We start from the raw sequence: 21,813 nt of genomic DNA on the forward strand, positions 1-21,813 counted from the left end.
AAAAACTAATAGAAGGTCTTTAACAATTACAGAGCTAAAAGAAAAGGAACCAACTGAGTTGAGACTCTTGATTTTAAAATAATATCCACAGAGAAAGCAATAAAGTACTTGTGATAACTTGTGAAATGTTCATCCTTATGAAGTTGTATTAAGGCTTTTAGGGTAATATTTTCAAAAGCACTCAAGTGACTTAGGAATGTAAATTCCATTGACTTTCAATGAAATTTGGGTCCCTAGGTGCCTAATTAGGGCGATGCAGGGGATGCAGTCATCTCACATTTGTGCAGCACCTTTCATGTCAGAGGATCCCCAAGCACATCACAGATGATACACACATCTTGCCACTGAAATGGAGGGTGTCGGTTAATAACCAGCACCCAGACTCCGGCTTCCGACAGAGACAGAGCCATGATTTTGGGTTGCACCTTCTGCCTGATTTCTAGAGGTACCAAGGACCCACAGCTCCTAATCAGAGTTCCAATTCTGACATGGGGCCAAAAGCTCCACCTCCATGCCAATTCAGTCTTTGGCCCCTCAGAGGAGTCTGCCAATAAGGATGCCAGTTAGTAACACCAGTTCCCCGGTCGAGATGCACCACATTCATTTCACAGAGACAATCAAAAACCATCAGACATGAACAACTGCTGATGTCCATCAGCTGGGTTAGGGTTTGAAGTAGTGACCTAGAGCCAGAAAACACTAGATATATTTCCATTCCGATAGGTGAAAATCTCTATCCATTCCCAATCCCTAGAACCATCCAATCTCCAGTTATCATGGGAGTATATTTAGGACCAATGAAGTGAAGTTGAAATTTATGCACCTGGATTTTGTTATACTTTATCCCATCAGACAGGGAAGCCAAACTTCTCTTTCCCACTTGGGTTCCATGGAATTTCTGAAGAACAAGGTGGCAAAATGGATTTGACTGAATCAAACACAGAGGGGACCTAAACTTTCCTGCTTTCCAGCCTTTCCCATCATTGTATTTAACTGGGTTTGTAGTAGAACTTCTCACTGAACATTGTAAATACCATCTGCTTGGAATCCTGCTCATGCTGGGAAGTTAGATAAACATCTTCCTGGAGGGTGTGTTTTTATATCATTCATGCATAATGTAACTTAATGAATACTGTATCAGGACAATAGAAAATGAGAACTCAAGCCTAAAAGATAGGTTCAGAGGAATTAAGTTGACCTGCTCCACTGATCGACCACAGTTGGAGTGGAAGGTATTTTTAAACTATGATTAATCTGGGATTTATAGACCGAGAACCTTGCCCAGTTATTTTTTCCCACATCACGTGTCTCAAATCTGGCATCACTATCCTTTTTGGGGGGGAAGAAATTGCTATAAAATGGCATTGCTGTAAAAATGGCTTCTAAATATCAAAGTTACGCATGGTAGCTTCTCTTCTCCAAAGTGGATTCAAGATTCTCCTCATTTTACTTTCTGGCACCAGCTATCAGACCAAACATTTGCCATTTGGAAGAAGGGATATTAAAGAAACATGAAGCATAAATAAAGCAGGATTTCAGTGTCAGTGAACAACAGCATGAGAAGTGACAGAAAGATGTGGCAAAGAAAGCAAACATTTCCCTTTAAAGATTATATTCCAGGATGCTCGAAGAGCAATATTTAGTCAATGCATTTACTTTATCCATCTATTGTTCCAAGTCAGGTCTAAAATCATGCCAGATCACCTCATGCTAGCTCAAGCCTAAATCTATAGCTGTTCTGTGCACAAAACTCCCATTCACTTCAAGAGGATCTTGCTGCAACGTTTTTCCTGGTCGGTATCCTTTACCAAAGACCAAATATAAAACAAACAAAAATCAGAACATTAATAACCCTGAAATTTTAAAAGAGGGGAGAGGGATGATTCATTTTTTAGCATGAATATTTTTCGCCCTCTTGATTTCATGCTTTTGCATTTCTGTTCTCCCTTGTTTGGTGGTAAATTGATGATGCCTCATTGGTGAGGGATGCAAAGAAAAAGGTGGCCCTGGAAAGCGGGAAAGTTTGGAGGTCTTACTGCTGAACACTAAACCCTCACACTTCTGTTTCCAGCTCATGATCTTTTTCACAGCTCCAGCAGCTCTGCCTATTGTTACTCTTAAGAGAGCAGTCAAGGTCCAGTGAAAAGGTAAGTTGCCAACCTCCCTTTCCACTGTGAAGGGCATCCTGTTATTGAAAATAAAACCTTCCCTCCCTCAGCCCCTGCTCATCTGGCTCAATTCAGATTCAAATTATTTTTGTTTTCCTTTGCCCACTACTATTAATTGAAATACTGGTTACAAAGAGCTGGAACAAAATTCTGGGGCTTGAGGCCAGACTGCAGCACTAATGGAGGGAGGGGGGAATCATATGCACAACATTGCTGTGTACCGCTAAGCCATTGATCGGCATGATTTGCATAGGTGCTGGGAAACAGAGTAATGCTTCGGCAGGATTTTACAACACTTCTTCCCATCTGCAGCGATTTGCAGTAGAGCAGAATGGGCTGTAAATCAGAGAAGTGGCAGGAATTCAGATGAATATTGCAAAGTTTCCAGATGCTCCACTAAAATATTTTGTTCCCCCAGGAGAGGAAGGTGGGAGAAAGGAGGAACTTTATCCTCAAAATAGATTAGCTCTGCTGTGGAACTGCCAGTCCTGAAGTTTCAGGATGCCTGTTCTGAGTGCTTGGATAAGCGACCATTACATCTCAGTGCATTATTTGATCCACTTTGCCCAGAGGGTACATCGGAAAAGCCCTTGTGTTCTGTGTGACTGTGATCACTGCTGGCCCCAGCTGTTCAAAAATCTGGAGTCAAGCTCCCCAGATCATGAGTTTTTTAAACCTTTTGGTTTCTGCACCATTAGGTTGCCCTTGGATCAAGCCTTCCAGCTTTTCTCTACAATCGAAAGGGCTAGAGAAACTTTTTTTAAAAGGAAAGCCGAGGTGCTCACCGAATTACACGGCTCCAGGACCTGGGGATTTAAGCAAAGCAACAAACACTGCGAGAGCTGCCCACAGTGAACATGATGTTTATACACACAAGCTGAGATCTGCGCCTGAACCCACACGTGCCTTGTGGTGCAATAGACCTGCACTCAGAAGGTAAAACCGGGCTCCTCAGAAGCAACTCTGAAAACCAGGTGTAAGCATTGTCCTTGCCAGGGCTGCTTTAGTAGCAACTGATGTAGAGTGGGAGGAAGAGCTCCTATCAGAGACAGGGAAATCCTCTCCTTCGTCCCCTCCAGCTCAAACCCTCTCAAAGCTTAGGGGTAGTTACTGAACTTAGACATACACCATCAGTTTGCTGCATCAAGTTCTGAGCTGAAGTATTTTCTTAACGTGAGGAAGTTTGCATCACTGGTCAGCAGACTGGTTGTGTTCGATGGAAACAAAGCACCTGCCTTGCACTGATTTTGTACCTCTGTTCTATAAGGTTCATCTGGTCTCCTTGAAATAAGACCAGCTGTTCTAGTAGCAAGCTGAGAATAAAAAAAACAACAGGCACCATTACTTTGAGTAAGAGCACGCCATTAAAATCAGTCTCTGGAAACACTGCAGCAGGCCAGGTAATGTACTATTATTGCATCAAGGTTGCAGTGGAAAGTAGTTTCAGGGAAACTGAGGTCTTGAAACCACACTGCCCTCTAGTGGCAGCAAAGTCTCATTATATAAATGAATAAGCAAAGCTCTTCAGTGACGCAGCTTCCTATTGCTACTGCTTGAAAGATAAAAAGGCTAATCTTAGCTACAGAATCGCTCCAGCACAACAAAGATCAGAATCTGGCCCTTGGAATCCATATGCCATGTTCAAGGCAGCCTTCCTCTTTACACAAGGCTCACACACTTTCAGGAACACGGACACACTTTTCTGGGCTGCTAAAATTAGGTTTTTAGCAGATCCCATAAATGCAGTGTTTAGCATCTCTGCTACAAGTTCTCACCCTTCAGTTCTCTTGAATGGGGGTGGGGAGGTGGAGGAGCAGGGGCAGGCTGGGGCCAGGTCACTCACTGATGCCTGTGCCAGGCCCCTCGCTAACCCCTCAAAGCCGCCCTGGACCACACATCCCCCAGAGCGCAGGCCTCCCAAAGCACCGGGCCTGGGGTGGTTGCCCCGGTCCATCCTATGGATGGGATAGCTCTGCATGGACCCCGCATCACCTCAAAGCGCGGGGCCCAGGGCAGTTGCCACAATCTGTCCTATGGACGGGACGACTCTGCTTGGACCCGTTCTGGGCACCACTAAAAATTATACAAACCTGGCGCCCCTGGCTGCACCAGCCTTGTACCTGGCACAGTTTACTCCATGCAGGCTCAGCTGCACTGGCCTGTTTGTTTCAGGGAGGGTGGCGTCAAAGCCAAGGCCCTGCCCCTTCCCTGCCTGTCTGCCCAGCAGGGCAAGTAGCAACCCTGTGGTGGCTGCTTTCCCCATCACACACAGAGCAGCAATGTGGATAGGAGGGAAGCAAAGAGGCACCTCACACTTCCATCACTCCCTGCCTGAGCAGGGAAGGCAGCTGAGGACTGAGCCCTAAATGAGTGATTTAAAATATTATTTAGGCTCAAGTCTTTCCCACCAGCATCTTTTCCTCCTGCCCACGCTCCATCCTGCACAGTGGCCAAGTACCATTTCACCAGTCATCCAGCCCCTGATGATCTATTGAGCCTTGCCTTCAGGTACCTGGACATGGGCCTTACAAACAATCAGATGCATGCATCTGAACAGCTTTGCAGAACCTGTACTGAACCTAAATCAATGTTTAACTGGGAATCATTTGCAAAACTATGCTTCATCATATCCTGAAGGTGAGGTGCTTTCTACACATCACACAAAAAAGGGGAATCTACATCACTACGTAGCCTGAGAGCAGAACAGAAGGGTTATAATACACGCAGAACACAGAAGATAAATTAGAACAATGACATTTCAACCCCAAGGTCTTTGCCAGGAAGGATTTGTAAGGGAAATTAATAGACTGCAGAAGTCACACTGCTCCTTTCTCCTTGGATATTTGCCATTTTTAAATAAGATTTTCCCCCCAAACACTCAAAAAGAACAGGCCATTCGCAACAACTAATGTGAGCGGCCTGAAAATAAACTTCCTTTGCACCTGGATCAGACAGACCCACTTGCTAGCTGGTCTTGAACTACCTGATCAGACCCAGGTTCAGGATGTCACCACACCTAAAGCATGGGAGTAACAGCTTAAAAACACTGGTTGCAGGAAGTTTACAGGACTCAGGCCACAGAAGGTAAATAGTTTTTCATCTCACCTTCACTATTTTTTGCGTTTAACCATTGTTCATATGGTGCTTTGAAGATCCTCCACTGGTGTAAATTGTCATAGGTCCATTAACTGAAGTAAAGGAGGTTTGTCAGTTTACACCAATGGAGGAGGTCAGTGGAGCGACGCCTATTTACGCTAGCTGAGGATGTAGCCCATATCTTGCCATATTAATACCCAGCGCTACATAGTTTGAAAGAACATCCAAGTGAACTTGAAGGCTGCTATAGCCAATGCATGAAGTTCTGTTTGTCCATCTTAGCAATGTGTTTATTTGTAATTACCTGGCTACTTTCAGTTGCTTCCATCACCAAGTATAATTTTCCTCACAAGTAGCAATGAGTCATTGCTGGCAACTTGTTCCCGTCTGCAGGAGCTGGGAGCAGGTCAGATATTTCAAGAAGCTATTTTCACACGTTACCATGGAAATAAATGCACATTATCTTTTAATGCTTGAAAAACAAAAATTCAGTACAAAGCATATTTAATTAATCAAAAAAAAATATTAACCCAAACAGGGAAAAGTTTGTAAAAGCAACAATGGTCCCAGATTGGAAACCTGAGAGGAAAAGCAAAGGAAACCCCATCTATCCAGCTTTTCCTAAAGAGGACTTTTGTCTTAAACATTTTCAGGGATGGATGGGAGCAGTTCACTTAAAATTAATAGACTTTTCTTTCTTAGCAGCCAGTGGTTCCTTCTGAAGAGCTCAGGGCATGAATTCATCCTCTGCTGGGGCAGCGCTGTTGACAGCAAGACATGGCTCACTCTGTGTGTTCTACACAACAGACGTAGTGCAACCAGCTGCTCCATGCTGCTCATTAGCATCTCCACCAATTTCCCCTAATGAAAACCATAATACAATCGAATCAGAGGCAGTTTCCATGCCTGCAAACTCTCCAGACTGTATTGTACAAACTTAACTCAGACTTTGCAGCAACAGCTGGGAGAACATGGGTGTCTAGCTCCCATCTTCACAGGGCTCTCTGTGGCTGTACCCCAGTGCCTATGTACCCAAATGATACAGCAGCTGAGAAATTACAGAGCTGCAAAAAGTGTTGGGTCCCTATTGATTCAAACAATGGGTTCCAACCTTCCAAGACCAGCTGGATGGAGCGAGGAGCTCTTCACCTTGCTGTTCTTCCTTTATGGTGCAATTTGAAACTCAGATAGCCACTTCTTCAGCTGTGTTCAAAAGTATTCTCATCGCCCCTTCTTCCAACTGGCCAGGGGCTTGGCAGAAACTGATGCCTCCACAGCCAGCAGAGCAGAGCCGTGCCGATGCTTCACCAGCCATCCAGGATATCCTATTGAATAGAGAGGTCTGGTGCACTCCATTCCGCTGTGGGCAGGCAGAGCCTGCCATGTTCTCTATGGCAGTCTGGACTGGCACCCTATAGCAAGACCTCACAGCATGCTTGTGGCTTCCTAGTGCAGGAGGCTGGAAATCCAGCAGCAGCTCCAAGTACACGTAAAAGTTGAGGTTTATGCAGAGTTTAATAGGTCACTAAATAATTGCAGTCGTCCAGGTTCCCATTTTATGTTTATATTCATTTTAACCCAAGCCTCTGCCTACATTCTCAGTTGTTGGCATGCCACAGCTTTCTGCATCAACAGTACATAACTCCTCTGTACAAGCTGCAGGGGGAAATCTGGAAGCTTTGGGAGTGAAATAGGGCACAGATATGGCTCTAGCAGCCAGGAAGTTGAGAGAGGCAATCTGGGATAAACTTGTTAGCTACATATTTGGAGTAAGATGATCAGCAATGAAATAATAAACTTCTTGATTAAACTTCCATCATTTGGTTTCAGAGTTGATGCCCTGCTGAGGTGAACAAGGCAGTTCATACTCAGTTATTGTTTCAGGCTGTCTGCTGACTCAGGGAGACCACAATGTATCAGTTTATATTAAGATAGTCTTCACAACCATAAGGACTAGAGACTTAATTTTTCCTTTAAAGGAAAGATTAGATTCTGAAGCACAAATCCACAGCAGGGGTAGATTCCGTGGCAAATTCTATGGCCACCCAATGGCGGAGTACTGGAGTCCTGATTAAAAAAGCTCAGACACCAGTAAAAATGGTTCTTACCACCTTCCTATTACGATAAACACAGAATGATTTTCTTCAGCTACTTGAGCTATGCGTTGTTCACTCACCAATATCATTACTAGCCTCAATTTCCTTTCTCCTGAAACTTGGAATTTTATGGGTCAGACCAGTGGTCAACCTAGCTCAGTATCTTGTCTTCCAACAGTGTCCAGTGCCAGATGTTTCAGAGGGAGTGAACAGAACAGGGCAATTTATTAAGTGATCCATCTCCTGTGCTCCGGTCCTAGCTTCTGGCAGTCAGAGGTTTAGTGACTCCCAAAGCACGGAGTTGCGTCCCTGACCATCTTGCTTAACAGCCACTGATGGACCTATCCTCCATGAACTTATCTAATTCTTTTTTAATCTCTTTATACTTTTGGTTCTCACAACATCCCCATAAATAACAGAGGCCTCATCTTAATTAGAGTCATGATCTGTAACGTAAGTGAAAAAGAAATAAATAGCAGCACCGTTAACAACAACACTGCGGGTGGTGTTCTACTGAATTCTAAATGGTTTAGTCTCTTGTCAGTGCACAATGTAATGATTCTGTAAGACTTAATCACCAACTATGGCAACAAGACACAGCTTAGTGTTTCAGATGTTTGTGCTCATGTTGTATATGCTTCAGGGAGTTTTATGGGGCCAAAGACCTTGTCTTCTTACTAGAGTTCCACTTCCTGGATGGTGGGAAAATAATGTGTTTTGTCACTCCTGTAACTGGCTACCTTAAGTAAAAAATTTTACAGATGGGGAACTGAGGCACAGAGAGGCTAAGCAACTAACCCAAGGCCACACAGACAGTCTGTGGCAGAGCAGGGAAATAAACCTGGTGTCGAGTCCCAGGCTAGCACTCTCGCCATTGCACAATTTTTCCTTTCTAATATTAGGAGATATCTGGTTCCTTATTTGGGGGGCTTTTACTCCATACCTCCTTCCTTTCCCACTTTCTACTCTTATCACTTGAGCTAAAGAAGAACCACTGTTAAGTACAAAGCTGTAATATTTATAGGGCTTATAAGCCTGTGTGGATCTCTAGCCACTAGAACAGTCTGGCAAAATCACCATAAAAACCCACCAGCATGGCCAAAAGATCTGCCCACCCACCTTTACAGTGATGACAGGATTGGTGTTGACAGTGGTGGTAGTGATATTTTAATCAGCCTCCATAAAAATACCCATCCAGGGTGAGCAAGCACATAGTATTTTTGCAAACCTGCACACGAGGATGACCTGATCATCAGCACTCGAGTAGCTTTGACGCTGAGTAGATGGAAGAGGTACCCACACACACAGTCACGGGTTGTCTAGGGAATGACTCCCATTAACACTGAGAAAGGAAGTTGTACAAGTGCCTCAAGAGGAGAGATGCCCTCCATTCCTGGAATAGTAAATTGAGTCCCCAGCAATGGCAGGCCATGTAGGAAGACTACAATAAGCGGAGGGAGATAGAGGCATTCCTACCACCTTCCTCTTAATCCTTCGGAATCCGTTTAAATTGCCAAGTAAGCCAATATCATCAGAAAAAATGGATCAATGGCAGAATCAGTCCACCACCATGGTTACCTCCTATTTTAACTACTAGATGGCAAATAGTTATGGAGTCCAGAAGGAACAACATGACCTTCTCCAGCCGAATTCTTCCAGACAGACTGGAAAGATTTCATCGAGCACAGGCGTTGGGAGGTTTAGTTGGGACCATTTGAGTGCCTGAGGTCATAATCTATGCCTGAGGGATGAGATAAAGCACCCGCCTTCGTTCTTTTCTACACTTATCATTGTTACTCACCCAAACCTACTCTCCATACAGATGCTTCAGGAGCCAGCTCATCAGCCCAGTGAGTTACAACGGCTGATTGCATGGGGGAAATTTAGATCCCAAGCCACTAGGCTGGGAGCAGAGTGGAGGAAGTGCTCTCAGTCCCTGGGAGCAGGAAGTTGGTACCTTGCTTTGATCCAACAGGGGTTGTGGTGCTGGAGGGATCCAGAAGCAGTGTAGCCTTGCTCTTCTACTCAACAGGAAGATCGCAGTGATGCAGAGACTGTCCTGAACCCGAACCCAAACCCTGCCCCTTAACACTCCCTACCTTTGGGAAAGTTTGAAAGCATGTTAGAAATTAGCAGTTGGCTCCTGCCTCTATAAGGAGCCCCTCCAAAACCCCCTAACTTTGGAAAGTTTAGATCCAGATCTGCACTTTGTAGTACCATGGTAATTGTTGAGAATTGAGAAAATGTATATAGCTCACCACATTTCCCACAGTGACAGCTTTAATATCACCACTGTACTCACCTATCTCATCACTAGGCTTGTCTTCCATGGTCTCCACTTTCAGGGTTTCATAAATAGCTGACTCTCTGTCTTCATTAAAATCTTGATTCAAAAGAAGAGAAACAAAAGATAAGTATCAGGTGGACTTTTGTTAATGAACTAATTATTGATTTGTTTGTGTTTCTGAACCAATGGTTCCAATATATGGTGTAAAACTTAGAACAAATGACAGAGTCAGGAGACTTGGGTTCCATGCCCAGTTTGCTGCTGAATCATCTGTAATCTTGGGCAAATCACAACTGCTCTAAGCCTCCCTTCCGCAAAATGGGTAGAACAACATTTACCTTCTTCAGAACATTAATAAAATGCTTTGAGATCTCTGGATGAACGGTGCTTGAGAAATGGAAGTATATCATTGTGAATGGGAGTCACAACTGTAACTGTTTGACATGATGCAATGACAATGATGTTTTAGAGCCAGACTGCTAATGACTGCTGTGAAATAGCAGGACCCCCTGTGTCCCCCAAGCCTTCAGAGACCTCCCTCAGTGTCAGTGGGGTAAGTTACTCAGAGAAGTGTTTGTACATAACAAAAAGCAGAAAATCCTCACTGGAAGCCCTTTGCCTTTTAAGGAAATCACTCATATTTGAAACAAAGTTCAAAACTCAAATTAAATACGGAAACTCACTAGCGGTATGAAAATCAGTGGTTTTCTTGGTCTCCTCTGATATTAAGAGATCAGTGGCCCTGGATGTGCAGCTAAAGGCCTCCTTGACATAAAGTACAGTGTTGTAATGATTTTCTTCCTTATGGTCTCTAACAACTTGAGCTTTTTCCATCAAGCTAGGAACATCATGCCTAACAAAACAACAAACAAAACGTAAGAACATCCATACTGGATCAGACCAAAGGTCCACCTAGCCCAGTATCCAGTCTTCCAACAGTGGCCAATGCCAGGTGCCCCAGAGGGAATGAACAGGTAATCATCAAGAGATCCGTTCCCTGTCTCTCATTCCCAGCTACTGGCAAAGAGAGGCTAGGAACACCATCCCTGCCCATCCTGGCTAATAGCCATTGAAGGACATTTCCTCCATGAATTTATCTAGTTCTTTTTTGAATCCTGTTATAGTCTTGGCCTTCACAATATCCTCTGGCAAGGAGTTCCACAGGTTGACTGGGTGTTATGTGAAGAAAACAAACCTGACATAACAATTTCGAGTATCCATCAGTCACTGAGGCATATGCTTTCTGGCTTTCACATACTAAAGACATTTCCTGTACATTTTGGTGATGCGAGTGTGCTAACAAATGCTGTAAAAAGTCAATGATTGGGACACAATTTTCTGCTCCAGTCAGGATCACCAATTCAGTAGCTCTACACAACTTTGAGGAATTATTTTTTACATCCTGGAGGGAGGAGGAAGACATCTCATCACTACTGAGGTAAGATGGCGGCTGGGTGTGTGGGGGGGAGGGAAGAGGGTGAATATTGTCCAACTAGATAGACAAATTTCCATAAAGGTACCAAAATCAGAAACTTCCCTCTTAACTTTCCATAATAACCAAGAAATCAAAGGTATGTTCAGGCACTAAATCATGAACTAACACAAGTTTCACAGCATCCTTAACAGCTGGTACATAGGAAGACAAAATTCCCCTTGCTGAGGAAGAGGAAGCAAGTGACTTAAATAACCGAGGCAGGGCTGAAGCTTTCCTAGATCCCCTAGACCTTCTTGCCCAAAGGCTCTAGTTCTTGTCAAGCTTGGAATCGCACTCCCTCTAGGAAGATCACCACAGGCAACTACACAACATTAAATTTACAGCACAAGTTTTACCACATGCAGGCTGACTGTTCTCTGCCAGGCCCTGGCAGCTGCATCGATTTCCATAAGACTTCGATCCAGGCAGTACGTAAATCAGCAGATTCTGCAGACTGATCAAAAAAGTAGTACAATCATTAGGGACATTGGAACAAAAGGACATACATTTTATTGATGCATGTTAATTTCACAAAGCCTATTGTAACCATTTCCTCTCTGCCTCCCTGTGTCCAGGGCTGTATCTTTTTTTCTTACTTGTGATCTTTTGCTTTACATTGAGGGGCTAGGGATGAAAGCTGGACATTCCAAGAAATTGGATAGCAAACTATGAGCCTGATTCAAAGCCCAGTGAAGTCAATGGAAAGATTCTAACTACAAAGGTCTTGGCCATAGTCGAGCAATCTTATATCTGTGAGCGTACTGGATAAAATCATTGGATAATGTTATAACAGAGCAACATGGCTTGAGACTGGAAAGAGCTGGGGCAGCCCTGGCTCCACTGTGAGTTAGGGAATACACTTTGGTTACCATGTCACTACAAAACTCACCGAACCTCCTAAGTGCCAGGTATTTGACATTCTGTTCTTACCAGGAATTTCTTCTTTCCATTTGCCATTGTGATCTCGAAAGGATAATCAGCTTTCACAGCTTGTGCCTCGCGTACCGACTGCACCTAAAAAGCATTTCTATAAAGAATCCTCCACAGGTATGTGCAACCTCTAAGATTTGCTATTAGCACTTTTTAAAAAGTTTTTTAAAACGTTCTATAATCCTGATGGATGAAAAAATTTAAAACACGTTGGGCCAATTTTTCCAGCAAGTATAAATCGGCATAGCTCCACTGACAGTTGAGTACCAGGCCCAGTGTTACTTGGCCTCTTTGGTTATGCCAAGTTGAACATAAGACCCGCCATACTGCGTCAGACCAATGGTCCAGCTAGCCCAGTATCCTATCTTCCGACAGTAGCAATTGCCAGAACAGGGCAATTATCGAGTGATCCATCCTGTTGTCTAATCCCAGATTCGGGCAGGCAGAGGCTTCCGGACCATCTTGGTTAATCACCATTGATGGACCTATCTTTCATGAACTTGTCTAATTCTTTTTTGAACCCAGTTATACTTTTGGCTTTCACAACATCCCCTGGCAATGAGTTCCACAGGTTGAGTTTAAAATCTGTGAAGAAATACTTCTTTATGTTTGTTTTAAATCTGCTCCCTATTCATTTCATTGGGTGCCCCCTAGTCCTTGTGTTATGTGAAGAGGTAAATAACACTGCCTAATTCACTTTTTCCACGCCATTCATGATTTTATAGACCTCTATCACATCCCTCTTTAGTTGTTTCTTGTCTAAGATGAATTGTGCCAATCTTTTTAATCTCTCCTCCTATAGAAGTTGTTCCAGCCCCTTTGACAATGTTTGTTGCCATTCTCTGTACTTTTTCCAATTCTAACACATCTTTTTTGAGATGGGACAACCAGAACTGCATACAGCATCCAAGGTATGGGTGTACCATGGATTTATATAGTGGCATTATATTTTCTGTCTTATTATGTATCCCTTTCCTAATTTTTCTTGACATTGTCAGCTTTTTTGACTGCTGCTGTGCACTGAGCAGATGTTTTCAGAGAACTATCCATGCTGGCTCTAGAACAGCAGTTCTGAAACTTTAGCAACCCGAGGACCCCCATTTTGATTTAAAAATTTTCATGGACCATCAAGCTGGTTTCTCATTTTTTCCAGGGGTGCTCAATCCCCACTCAGCCCCAGGCCCTGTCCCCATTCCACCCCTTCCCCCATGGCCCCACCCCCACCCCACCTCTTCCCACCCTTGCTCCACCCCTACCCCTCCTCTTCCCTGCCTCGTTCTACCCCCTCCCCCAAGCGGTGTGCGGGAGGGATGGGGAGGAGTTGATCAGTGGGGCCAATGGCCCCGGACATGACTCGCGGACCCCCTGGAGCCGGACATGACTCGCAGACTCCTTAGAGTACCTTCGTAGACCCCAGTTTGAGAAACTCTGCTCTAGAATCTTTAGAATCTCAGTATTAGCTATCCTCCAGTCATCTTGTATAGAGGCTGATTTAAGTGATAGGCTATATGCTGGAGTTAGTAGTTCTGCAATTTCATATTTGAGTTCCTTCAGAACTCTTGAGTGAACAACATCTGGCCCTGGTGACTTATTACTGCTTAATTTATCAATTTCTTCCAAAACCTCCTCTAGTGACATCTCAATCTGGGACAGTTCCTCAGATTTGTCACCTAAAAAGGATGGCTCAGATGTGTTAATTTCCCTCTCATCCTCTGAAGACTGATGCAAAGAATTAATTTAGCTTCCCTGCAATGGCTATGTCTTCCTTGAGTGCTCTTTTAGCACCTCGGTTGTCTAATAGCCCCACTGATGGTTTGGCAGACTTCCTGCTTCTGATGAACTTAAAAAATATTTGTGAGTTTGTGTGTCTTTTTCTAGTTGCTCTTCAAAATCTTTTTTGGCCTGCCTAATTATGCTTTTACATTTAACTTGCCAGAGTTTATGCTCCTTTTTATTTTTCTCAGGAGGATTTGATTTCCAATTTTTACAAGATGTCTTTTTGTCTCTAACTGCCTCTTTTACTTTGTTGTTTAGCCATGGTGACGGGGTTTTTTTTGGTCCTCTTACCTTTTTTTTAATTATTATTTGGGATATAACTTTAATATGGTGTTTTTTGAAAGGTTTCCATGCAACTTACAGGCATTTCATTCTTGTGACTATTCCTTTTAATTTCTGTTTAACTAACTTCCTCATTTTGGTGTATTTCCCCTTTTTGAAGTTAAATGATTCCGTGGTGGGTTTCTTTGGTATTTTCCCCCCTACAAGAATATTAAATCTTATTACACTATGGTTGTTATTACCAAGCGGCTGACCTATATTCACCTCTTGGACCAGATCCTGTGCACCACTTAGGACTAAATCAAGAATTGCCTCTCTCCTTGTGGGTTCCAGAACTGGTTGCTCCAAGTAGTCATTAATGGTATCTAGGAACTTTATCGCTACATCCTGTCCTGAGGTGACCTGTATCAACTCAATACGGGAATAGTTGAAATCCCCCATTATTACTGAGTTGATTTTATACCTCACATGATAATTTTCTTTGCTTCTCTGCAGAACTACTACAGCCCACTAGTTTGTATTTTAAAAGAGAAGTGAAAGGAAGTGCTGCCCTCTGGAATCTCTATCCCTGTCCCAGTGTGCATCAGTCTTAAGACTTTGCAGCGCACCACCCTCAACTTTGGATAACGAGTCAAGTTGAGTCCATCTTACCCTCCTCCTTGTCCAAATTCTTAGTAGGCTTCTCAGAAGTGATAGCTGGTCATTTAGGAATCACACAGCAAGATCTGTTTGCATTCTACTCCCATATGTGTACAAAATAGAAATTATTAATTCTGTGTGGGTCCAATCCTGACAGCTCTTCTGGTGTGGAATTCAGTAGGTGTCGAGGCTTGCAGCACTGGGCCCTGTATTTGGTAGGACTGTAAGGAGGAAGTCCTGAAGTCTCACGTGATACCAACTATCCTTCCAGTCTAGGACGGCTAACTGCAGTTTGCTCTCCGGCTGGCCAAGGCTACTCTTGCATGATCCAGGAGGGTCAATGAAAAGCAAGGTGAGATGCAGTATCTGTAGAGAAGCATGTGCCATCTATAGCACTCTCAGCTCCAGAGTGTTGAACTCTGATTCTCCAAAAGTTACAGAGCCTGACTACTGCCTTTAAACAGGAAATTGGATGCAGAAAATATCACCTTGGTTATAAAGGAAATCCTCAGCCAGCTGATCACAGGAAGATTCCTCTCAGTGCAAATACAAACACAAGAAGCACTTCTGAGAGTCTCTCTAAAACAGCTTGAAATGTGTCTGATCACAGGTTTTACTTACTATGTATATGGAGTAGCATCCAGGGAGGCATAACTGCAAAACACCACCATACCAGTTATCAATAGGAAAAAATATCCAGGCTATCAAAGACGGAGAAAGTAAATCATTTATACACCTACTGCATCTCCACGTTTCTTTGTAAAGAAGTTGAGGGTGGTATTATGAAGTCAAAACCAATACTTTGCCCATGTAAATTTCTATTTAAACAACAAAACAAGTGTTAGAAAAAAACAAGATGTAAATCAGTGGTGTTGATTCTCTCATGTATTGCAGACTTTGCCACCAACTCACTATGCGACTGTGGGCACTCCGGGCCTTAGTTTTCCCAGCTGTAAAATGGGTGGTATGACGCTTACTGTGTAAAGTGCCTTTAGATTTACAGATGAAAGTAATTGTAGAAGTGCAAAAGTAGTTATTACATATAGATACATGCACACACATGCCATTCTCTTAGAAGCCACATGTTTACGGGAGTTAAGTTCCCAACTCCCATTGACATTTAATAGAAGTTGGGTGCAGAACTCTCACAGTCCCTTTGGTAGCCCCAGCCTACATTCCTTTACATATAGTTTAAGGTCTTGCCTTATTAAAACTGAATGGACCATGTTGGTAGCAAACTGAGAAGGGCTTTTGTAAAGGAAGTGAATGAAAATGGAACTATACAAACTTCCCCAAAAATGTATGTGACTTATTTAACAAAGATACAAACCAGTTAAATATGTTGTTTTGGCTAAACCTACAGTGTATGGCACCAGGAAATGAACAGAGACCCTGTCCCCAATAAACGTACACGTTTGATTTATGTGGAGACTGGCTGGTCGCTCTGGCTGGGATGAGCCTATGGAGACTTTCCCACCTATAGGTTGCTGCTCTGAATCCTTTTCCATCCAGTTCCTCTCTCAAAAAAAGCCCTGTGTGAGCATTTGTAGAAGGTGCATCATCTTAGATTATTAGTGACCTTCGAAAAATAATTCAAAGAACATTATTTTTCATCTTTCCTACACATTGGCAGACTCCCCCAATGGCAGATTTTTTTTTTGCATACTCCCTTAAAATAGACATCAAAATTAATCCGCTGTCACATACATGGGAACAAGATCTAGTTATGTACAGAACTGCTAGCCTAAATTAGCATGGTGTGGAGTTATATGGCCACCTACAAATAACTGGCCAGATTTTCTGGAGTGCTTAGCACGAAGTAGCTCCCACTGAGACTCATGGGAGCAGAGCACTTTCTAAGACCACTTCATTTAGGTGTCTGAATGGGAACTGTTGGGCACCAAGGTCTTTCGTAAGTCAGACATCTAGAACCTTTTGGGCCATCACTACTCCCCTTTCATCTTCGTCCCATGGAATTCCAGTGAAAAAACAACTTTACACTTGGATATGCTCTAGTAGAAGATCTCAAAGCATTTTACAAAGATGAAGCCTCAGTATCTCAGAGAGAGATATACAGATGGATGAACGAAGAGATTAAGTGTTGCTCATGGTCACTCAAAAAGTCCGTGGCCACCAAGGAATAGAACCCAGGGTCCAGGATTCTAGCCACTGAGCCCTATTTCCACTCCCTACCGAGCAAGAAGCATTAGACTAGACACTCCTAAGAGCACATTAATGCTGCTCCATAACTTAAAATGGGTCAAAGATGGATTATACAAAGCACCATCTCCTACGATCTCTGTGCAGAATTGAATATGGACATCTGGGAATGTATTTACAAACTACAAATTGAAACCTATTCCATTTAGCAGCTAGTAGAGAACCTTTACCAGATCTCTTCTGACTTCTTTGGAAGGAGTGGAAGAATGAAAACAAGAGAGAGAGCTATGCTACCCTAAAAACCAGAATAAAAACAGCAGGCACTGAATACAAATTAATGTTGATACAGAATAGACCCTGATTTATTACATGCTGAAATCCATCCCTATTCAGCAAAGCACTTAAGCATGCGTTTAACTTTCATATATACTTTGTGCACATTACCACTCTGAACATCAGTGGGATTTAAACATCTGCTTAATTGCTTTGAATTGAGGCCATATTCATAAGGCTATCACATATATTCTAAATTGTAGTCAGACAAATCCATGTTCTTTGTTAAATTGAATGAGAATGTAGATAAAAATCTATTCAGTTTCACTTTTTCCGGCTTTCATTATCTCAGCAATCTGTTGGGTTTTTTTAAGTGGTAAAATAAGGAAGCTGTCAGAGCTACACAGAATCTTCCCACTCCTGCTGTGATTAAATCAGCCGGAATAAAAAGGGAAGTTAGAAATGTACACACCAGACTTTGTTCTAGGCATTCTTAGCAACAGTGCAAATATCCACTCCCTTTACAAATATTTTGATGAAATGTCAATCCATTACACTTTGAAGAAATTAAAGCCCATTATTGCTATGAAAGCAATATTTTGATGTAAATTGATTTACTGTGTACTAAGTACATTGCTTAAATATTTATACTAAAACTGACTTAAGCAATGACAGCACTTTTACAAGGTGCAGACCTAGCTTCCCATCCTACAAACATTTAAAGAGATGCGTAACTTTAAACAGTAAATGCTTGAAAGAACGGGACAGCAGTAACACTTTCAGATTTAAAAAAAAATTATGTCCTTTGAATTAGCAATAAATACTGAAATATATTCCTTAAATAAATATTGTAATTTTACGTATTTTTGTATTAATATGCAGGCTACACAGTACACAGTAAAAAAGGCAAAAAAAATTGTTTAAAACTAGAGAAGAATCATTTTACTTTTCTACCAAACATTTATAACCAAATGTCAAAACAAGACATTTTTAATCGTTTTATGGTCAATTTTGACATGTCACACAGGCAAAGACATTTCTAACTTCTTATTGTATAATCACAGAAATTAAGAGCCTAAAAACACATTCCCTTTAATTATACATTTAACTTCTTTGTTTTGGACTAGAGACCAAACAGGACTTTAACTAGATTTCTAGTGACTACCTTTCCCATGGAAGATTTTATACTCCAAACCATGCATCTATCCAGAAAGAACACTAACCATTTTATCTTTTCTTTTTTTCAAGAAACTTTCAAAAATCAAATCAGCTTCAACAGCCATTGTAATAAAATTCCCCGGGCCAGGAGCTTTTCAGTATTCTGATGTTGAGTAGAGCAGGTGAACTTCCTCATTTATCTTCTCTCTCCACCACTTCTCTTCTCTGGCGAGGTCACAGTGTAGCAGACAGCTATTATGCTTTTAATCAGTTTTATAAGCTTCCCACTTCCTCCCCGACTCTGTTTTGCACATGCCAGTAAACACATGATTTCTCTGCTGCAGCTCATCTGTTAGCAAATTCCAAACTGGCTAAAACTTACCTGCCTTCCACTATTTCATGGGAAAAACTTCTGGTCTATAGCAGTCAGGTTGCTGTCAACTCTTTGATTTGTCTTATCATTCCAGCCCCCAAACTTTTCAATTGGGCTTCCCAAACTGTCTAGAAACATTGTAGCTCTCGCTCCAACAGAGATTTGACTTCTGTCTGCAAGTCAACCCTCAACCCCTTCCTGGGACGACTCCTCATGCTGCTTTCGTCGCTTTTTGTGAACCTTCCAGGTCTTGTTTGACATTACTTTTGTCCATCTTTGATTTCTGCAAGCATCACCATCCCTTGCTCCATTTGGGGTCAACAGGAACACCAGCTTACAATTCCTCTCCTATGAAACTAGATCCCACTGTTACCAGGGTTGCCTCTTTTCTACCCAAGTGGTTAGTCAAGCTTCAGGGCTACTAGGGATGTTCCAGCTGGAAGCAGAAATTGATGGAGTCTAGTATTTTGTTTGATGCAGTCTTGTTTACTTACAAGGAATGTACAAAGTCCTGCTCCTCCAAACACAGGAGGAACCAAAAACAAAAGGAGGAGTTTCTAAGCTTCCAGCACCAAGCTTCTTTAGCCAACAGATCCAAATGTGCTCTCTCCAGCTTTTCACACGGTACTGTGCTCACAGAGGCTATTGCTTGATTTTCTTACTTTTCCTCTGCCTGAGCCTCTCTCTGTGTTCTTGTCTGTACTCAGTTTGTGTCATCTTTTACACATCTAGCCACAGGATCTAATGGAACCTCCTGCCTACCTGGGCTAGTTTCTGAGCAGATTCTATTAGGCCTTCCTTTAGGTGTGGCCTTTAAGTATTTCTTACAACTATCTTAAGCGAAGGGCATGTTCACACATCAGTTTGAACGAGGTTTGAACACAACCCATCACAAAGTTTTACCCAGCTTATAACACAATGAAATACAATACAAAACGAAAAGCCTGAAAATAACTCTCTTTTCACTGGGCTCAGCATATTAATGCATCCCTCTAGAACCACCCAATAGTAGGTCATGCAAAAACCAGCCAGCTATAAACCAGAACTTTTTAATGTAACTTTTGGACAACAATAGGTGTTTATTGCAATTACTCTCCTTAGAGTACATAATCTTGAGAAAAACCTCTTCATTTCCCCATTGGATCAAAATGCATTAGAATATGGTTAGTGATGGAGAAAGTCTGAATTGGCAATGTATTCCCTTGTTTCAGTGGAGCTTGGTACCCAACCCTGTCTGTCTTTGGTGAAAATCAGGAGTAACTCCATTGAAGTCAATGGAGTCACAGTATAAACCAGAAGAATCAATGTATCCAAGCCATTTACATCTTGACAGCTTAAGGGCTGCTACAGTATTCTATGTGATGAAGAGCAGGTTTTTGCCATCAACCATACCTTTAATTAAAAAATAAAGATATCAAGACAAAGCACAGTACACAGTTATTTATTGAAATACTTGTAAAGGCCGCAATGGAAAAAACAGGTTTGTCATGAGGATTTTATATTCATTAGATTAGTTGATCCATTAAAAAAGGTGCTGTCTAAAGGTAATTCTAACCAGGTATATAACCCACTGTGAACCATGCAACTAATACACATTAAAGTAGAGTAAGCACGGTGTACTATTGTAGTTCTACCCCACACACAGCTTTTACAAGAATGATTTATCGTGAGGAATTAAACAGCAACACTTTTTGAATTATAAACATTTATAATATACAAATTGTTTTCCATCTGATCTGAAAGGGCTATAAAACATAGTGGAAAGTGAAGCAACACAGAATTACACAAAGCATATGAAGTCTGTCTGGCAGTTTTTAAAGTTTACTTTTTTCTTTTAAAAGAGGACTCTCAGACAGTTAAACACGTCAGAGGTCATGTAACATACAAAATCGTTAGGCCACATCTGCCACAGTGACTTTTTCCTTAAAATATAGTTCAGTGGGTAAATTGGTTGGCTCTTCAGTTAAAAAAGAAAAAGAAAGCCACATATTCCGCCTTGTATAGCCTGTAGTCCCAAAAATAAACTTCAGATGCATTTGAAATAAATAAGTAATCCATGAACAAGTATGACCGTTGAGTTGAACCTACTCTATTGAAAATGAATTCCAATTATACACTCTCACTATGCTGAAACATCTAAGAACAGTATTTCTAATAACTTTTTGGGAAGCAATGTCTTACTGCCTTAATATATACAGATTATTTACAATATTCCCTTTTAGCCTCACAAATTAGGCCATTTTAGTTGGCTGTTACAATGCAATTTTTTCCACACATTATGCAATACTGTAGTTATAGCTTTCATTTAAAAGAATCTTATGCACGAATTACAAATATTAATAAAGTAACTCTGCATATATAAATATTTCTAGCAGAATTTAAAGCATTCAGAATGTACATAATTTTTTTAAATTTTTATTTGGTAGGAGCCAGGTACTGCTTTTCAGATCATCGCTGCTTTAATAATGCTCTGTACATGGCAAAACCCAAAACTGCAAAGACTGTAGCACCAAAACTTGCTCGAAGCCAAAATGTGGAACTTTTGAGGTCTGCTTGTGTCACATGCCTGCAGTTTAAAAAGATAAAGATAATTAATTTCATGACAGGAATGTCAGGCACTTTGTTATGTCAAATAAAAATCTGCTTTTGGAAAATTATTAATACTTGTCACGCTTAAGCAGCACACCACTAGGGTTACAAAGTTTTAATGAATGCAAGCATTTATACTTCTCTTAAAGGCTTAGGACCTGACGCTGCAGGATCAAGTCATTAGTCAACTGTGAATGGGCGGAGGGCGGAACTGACTTATTTGACAGCAGCAAAAATTACTTCCTAAGGGAAAGCAGCTACAAATAATTAATTGCACATCCAGAGTGAGCAAATATCCCAGCACAGTGAAATACTAGTAAGATAATATTTTTAAAGGCCTCAGTTCACATATTTCTGCTTTTCAGAATTAAACCTTCCAAGCAATGTTGTATTACCAGTTATTTAAAGTGCTGTCTTGCAAGCAGTTAACTGACAAGTAATACTTCTCCAAAAGCTAGAACCACAACAATGACAATTTGCAAATCCCTCCCCAATATATAATCACAAAAAGA

The 21,813-nt window shown here is 41.8% G+C and overlaps 1 protein-coding gene across 4 annotated transcripts in view; it reads right to left on the reverse strand.

Annotated features, from left to right (window-relative positions):
• Nucleotides 1-20,137: 20,137 nt before the first annotated feature.
• Nucleotides 20,138-21,813, reverse strand: part of RHOT1 (ras homolog family member T1) — a 44,563-nt gene continuing 42,887 nt past the window's right edge. For all 4 annotated transcript variants that reach the window (XM_084648133.1, XM_084648134.1, XM_084648136.1 and 1 more), the window contains one exon: nucleotides 20,138-21,278. In XM_084648133.1, the coding sequence (XP_084504259.1) occupies nucleotides 21,161-21,278 (118 nt within the window). In that variant the 3' untranslated portion in view covers nucleotides 20,138-21,160. The remainder of the gene's footprint in view (nucleotides 21,279-21,813) is intronic.

The sequence above is a fragment of the Lepidochelys olivacea genome (genome assembly GCF_965140295.1).
Source record: "Lepidochelys olivacea isolate rLepOli2 genome assembly, chromosome: 14".
Taxonomy (NCBI): domain Eukaryota; kingdom Metazoa; phylum Chordata; order Testudines; family Cheloniidae; genus Lepidochelys; species Lepidochelys olivacea.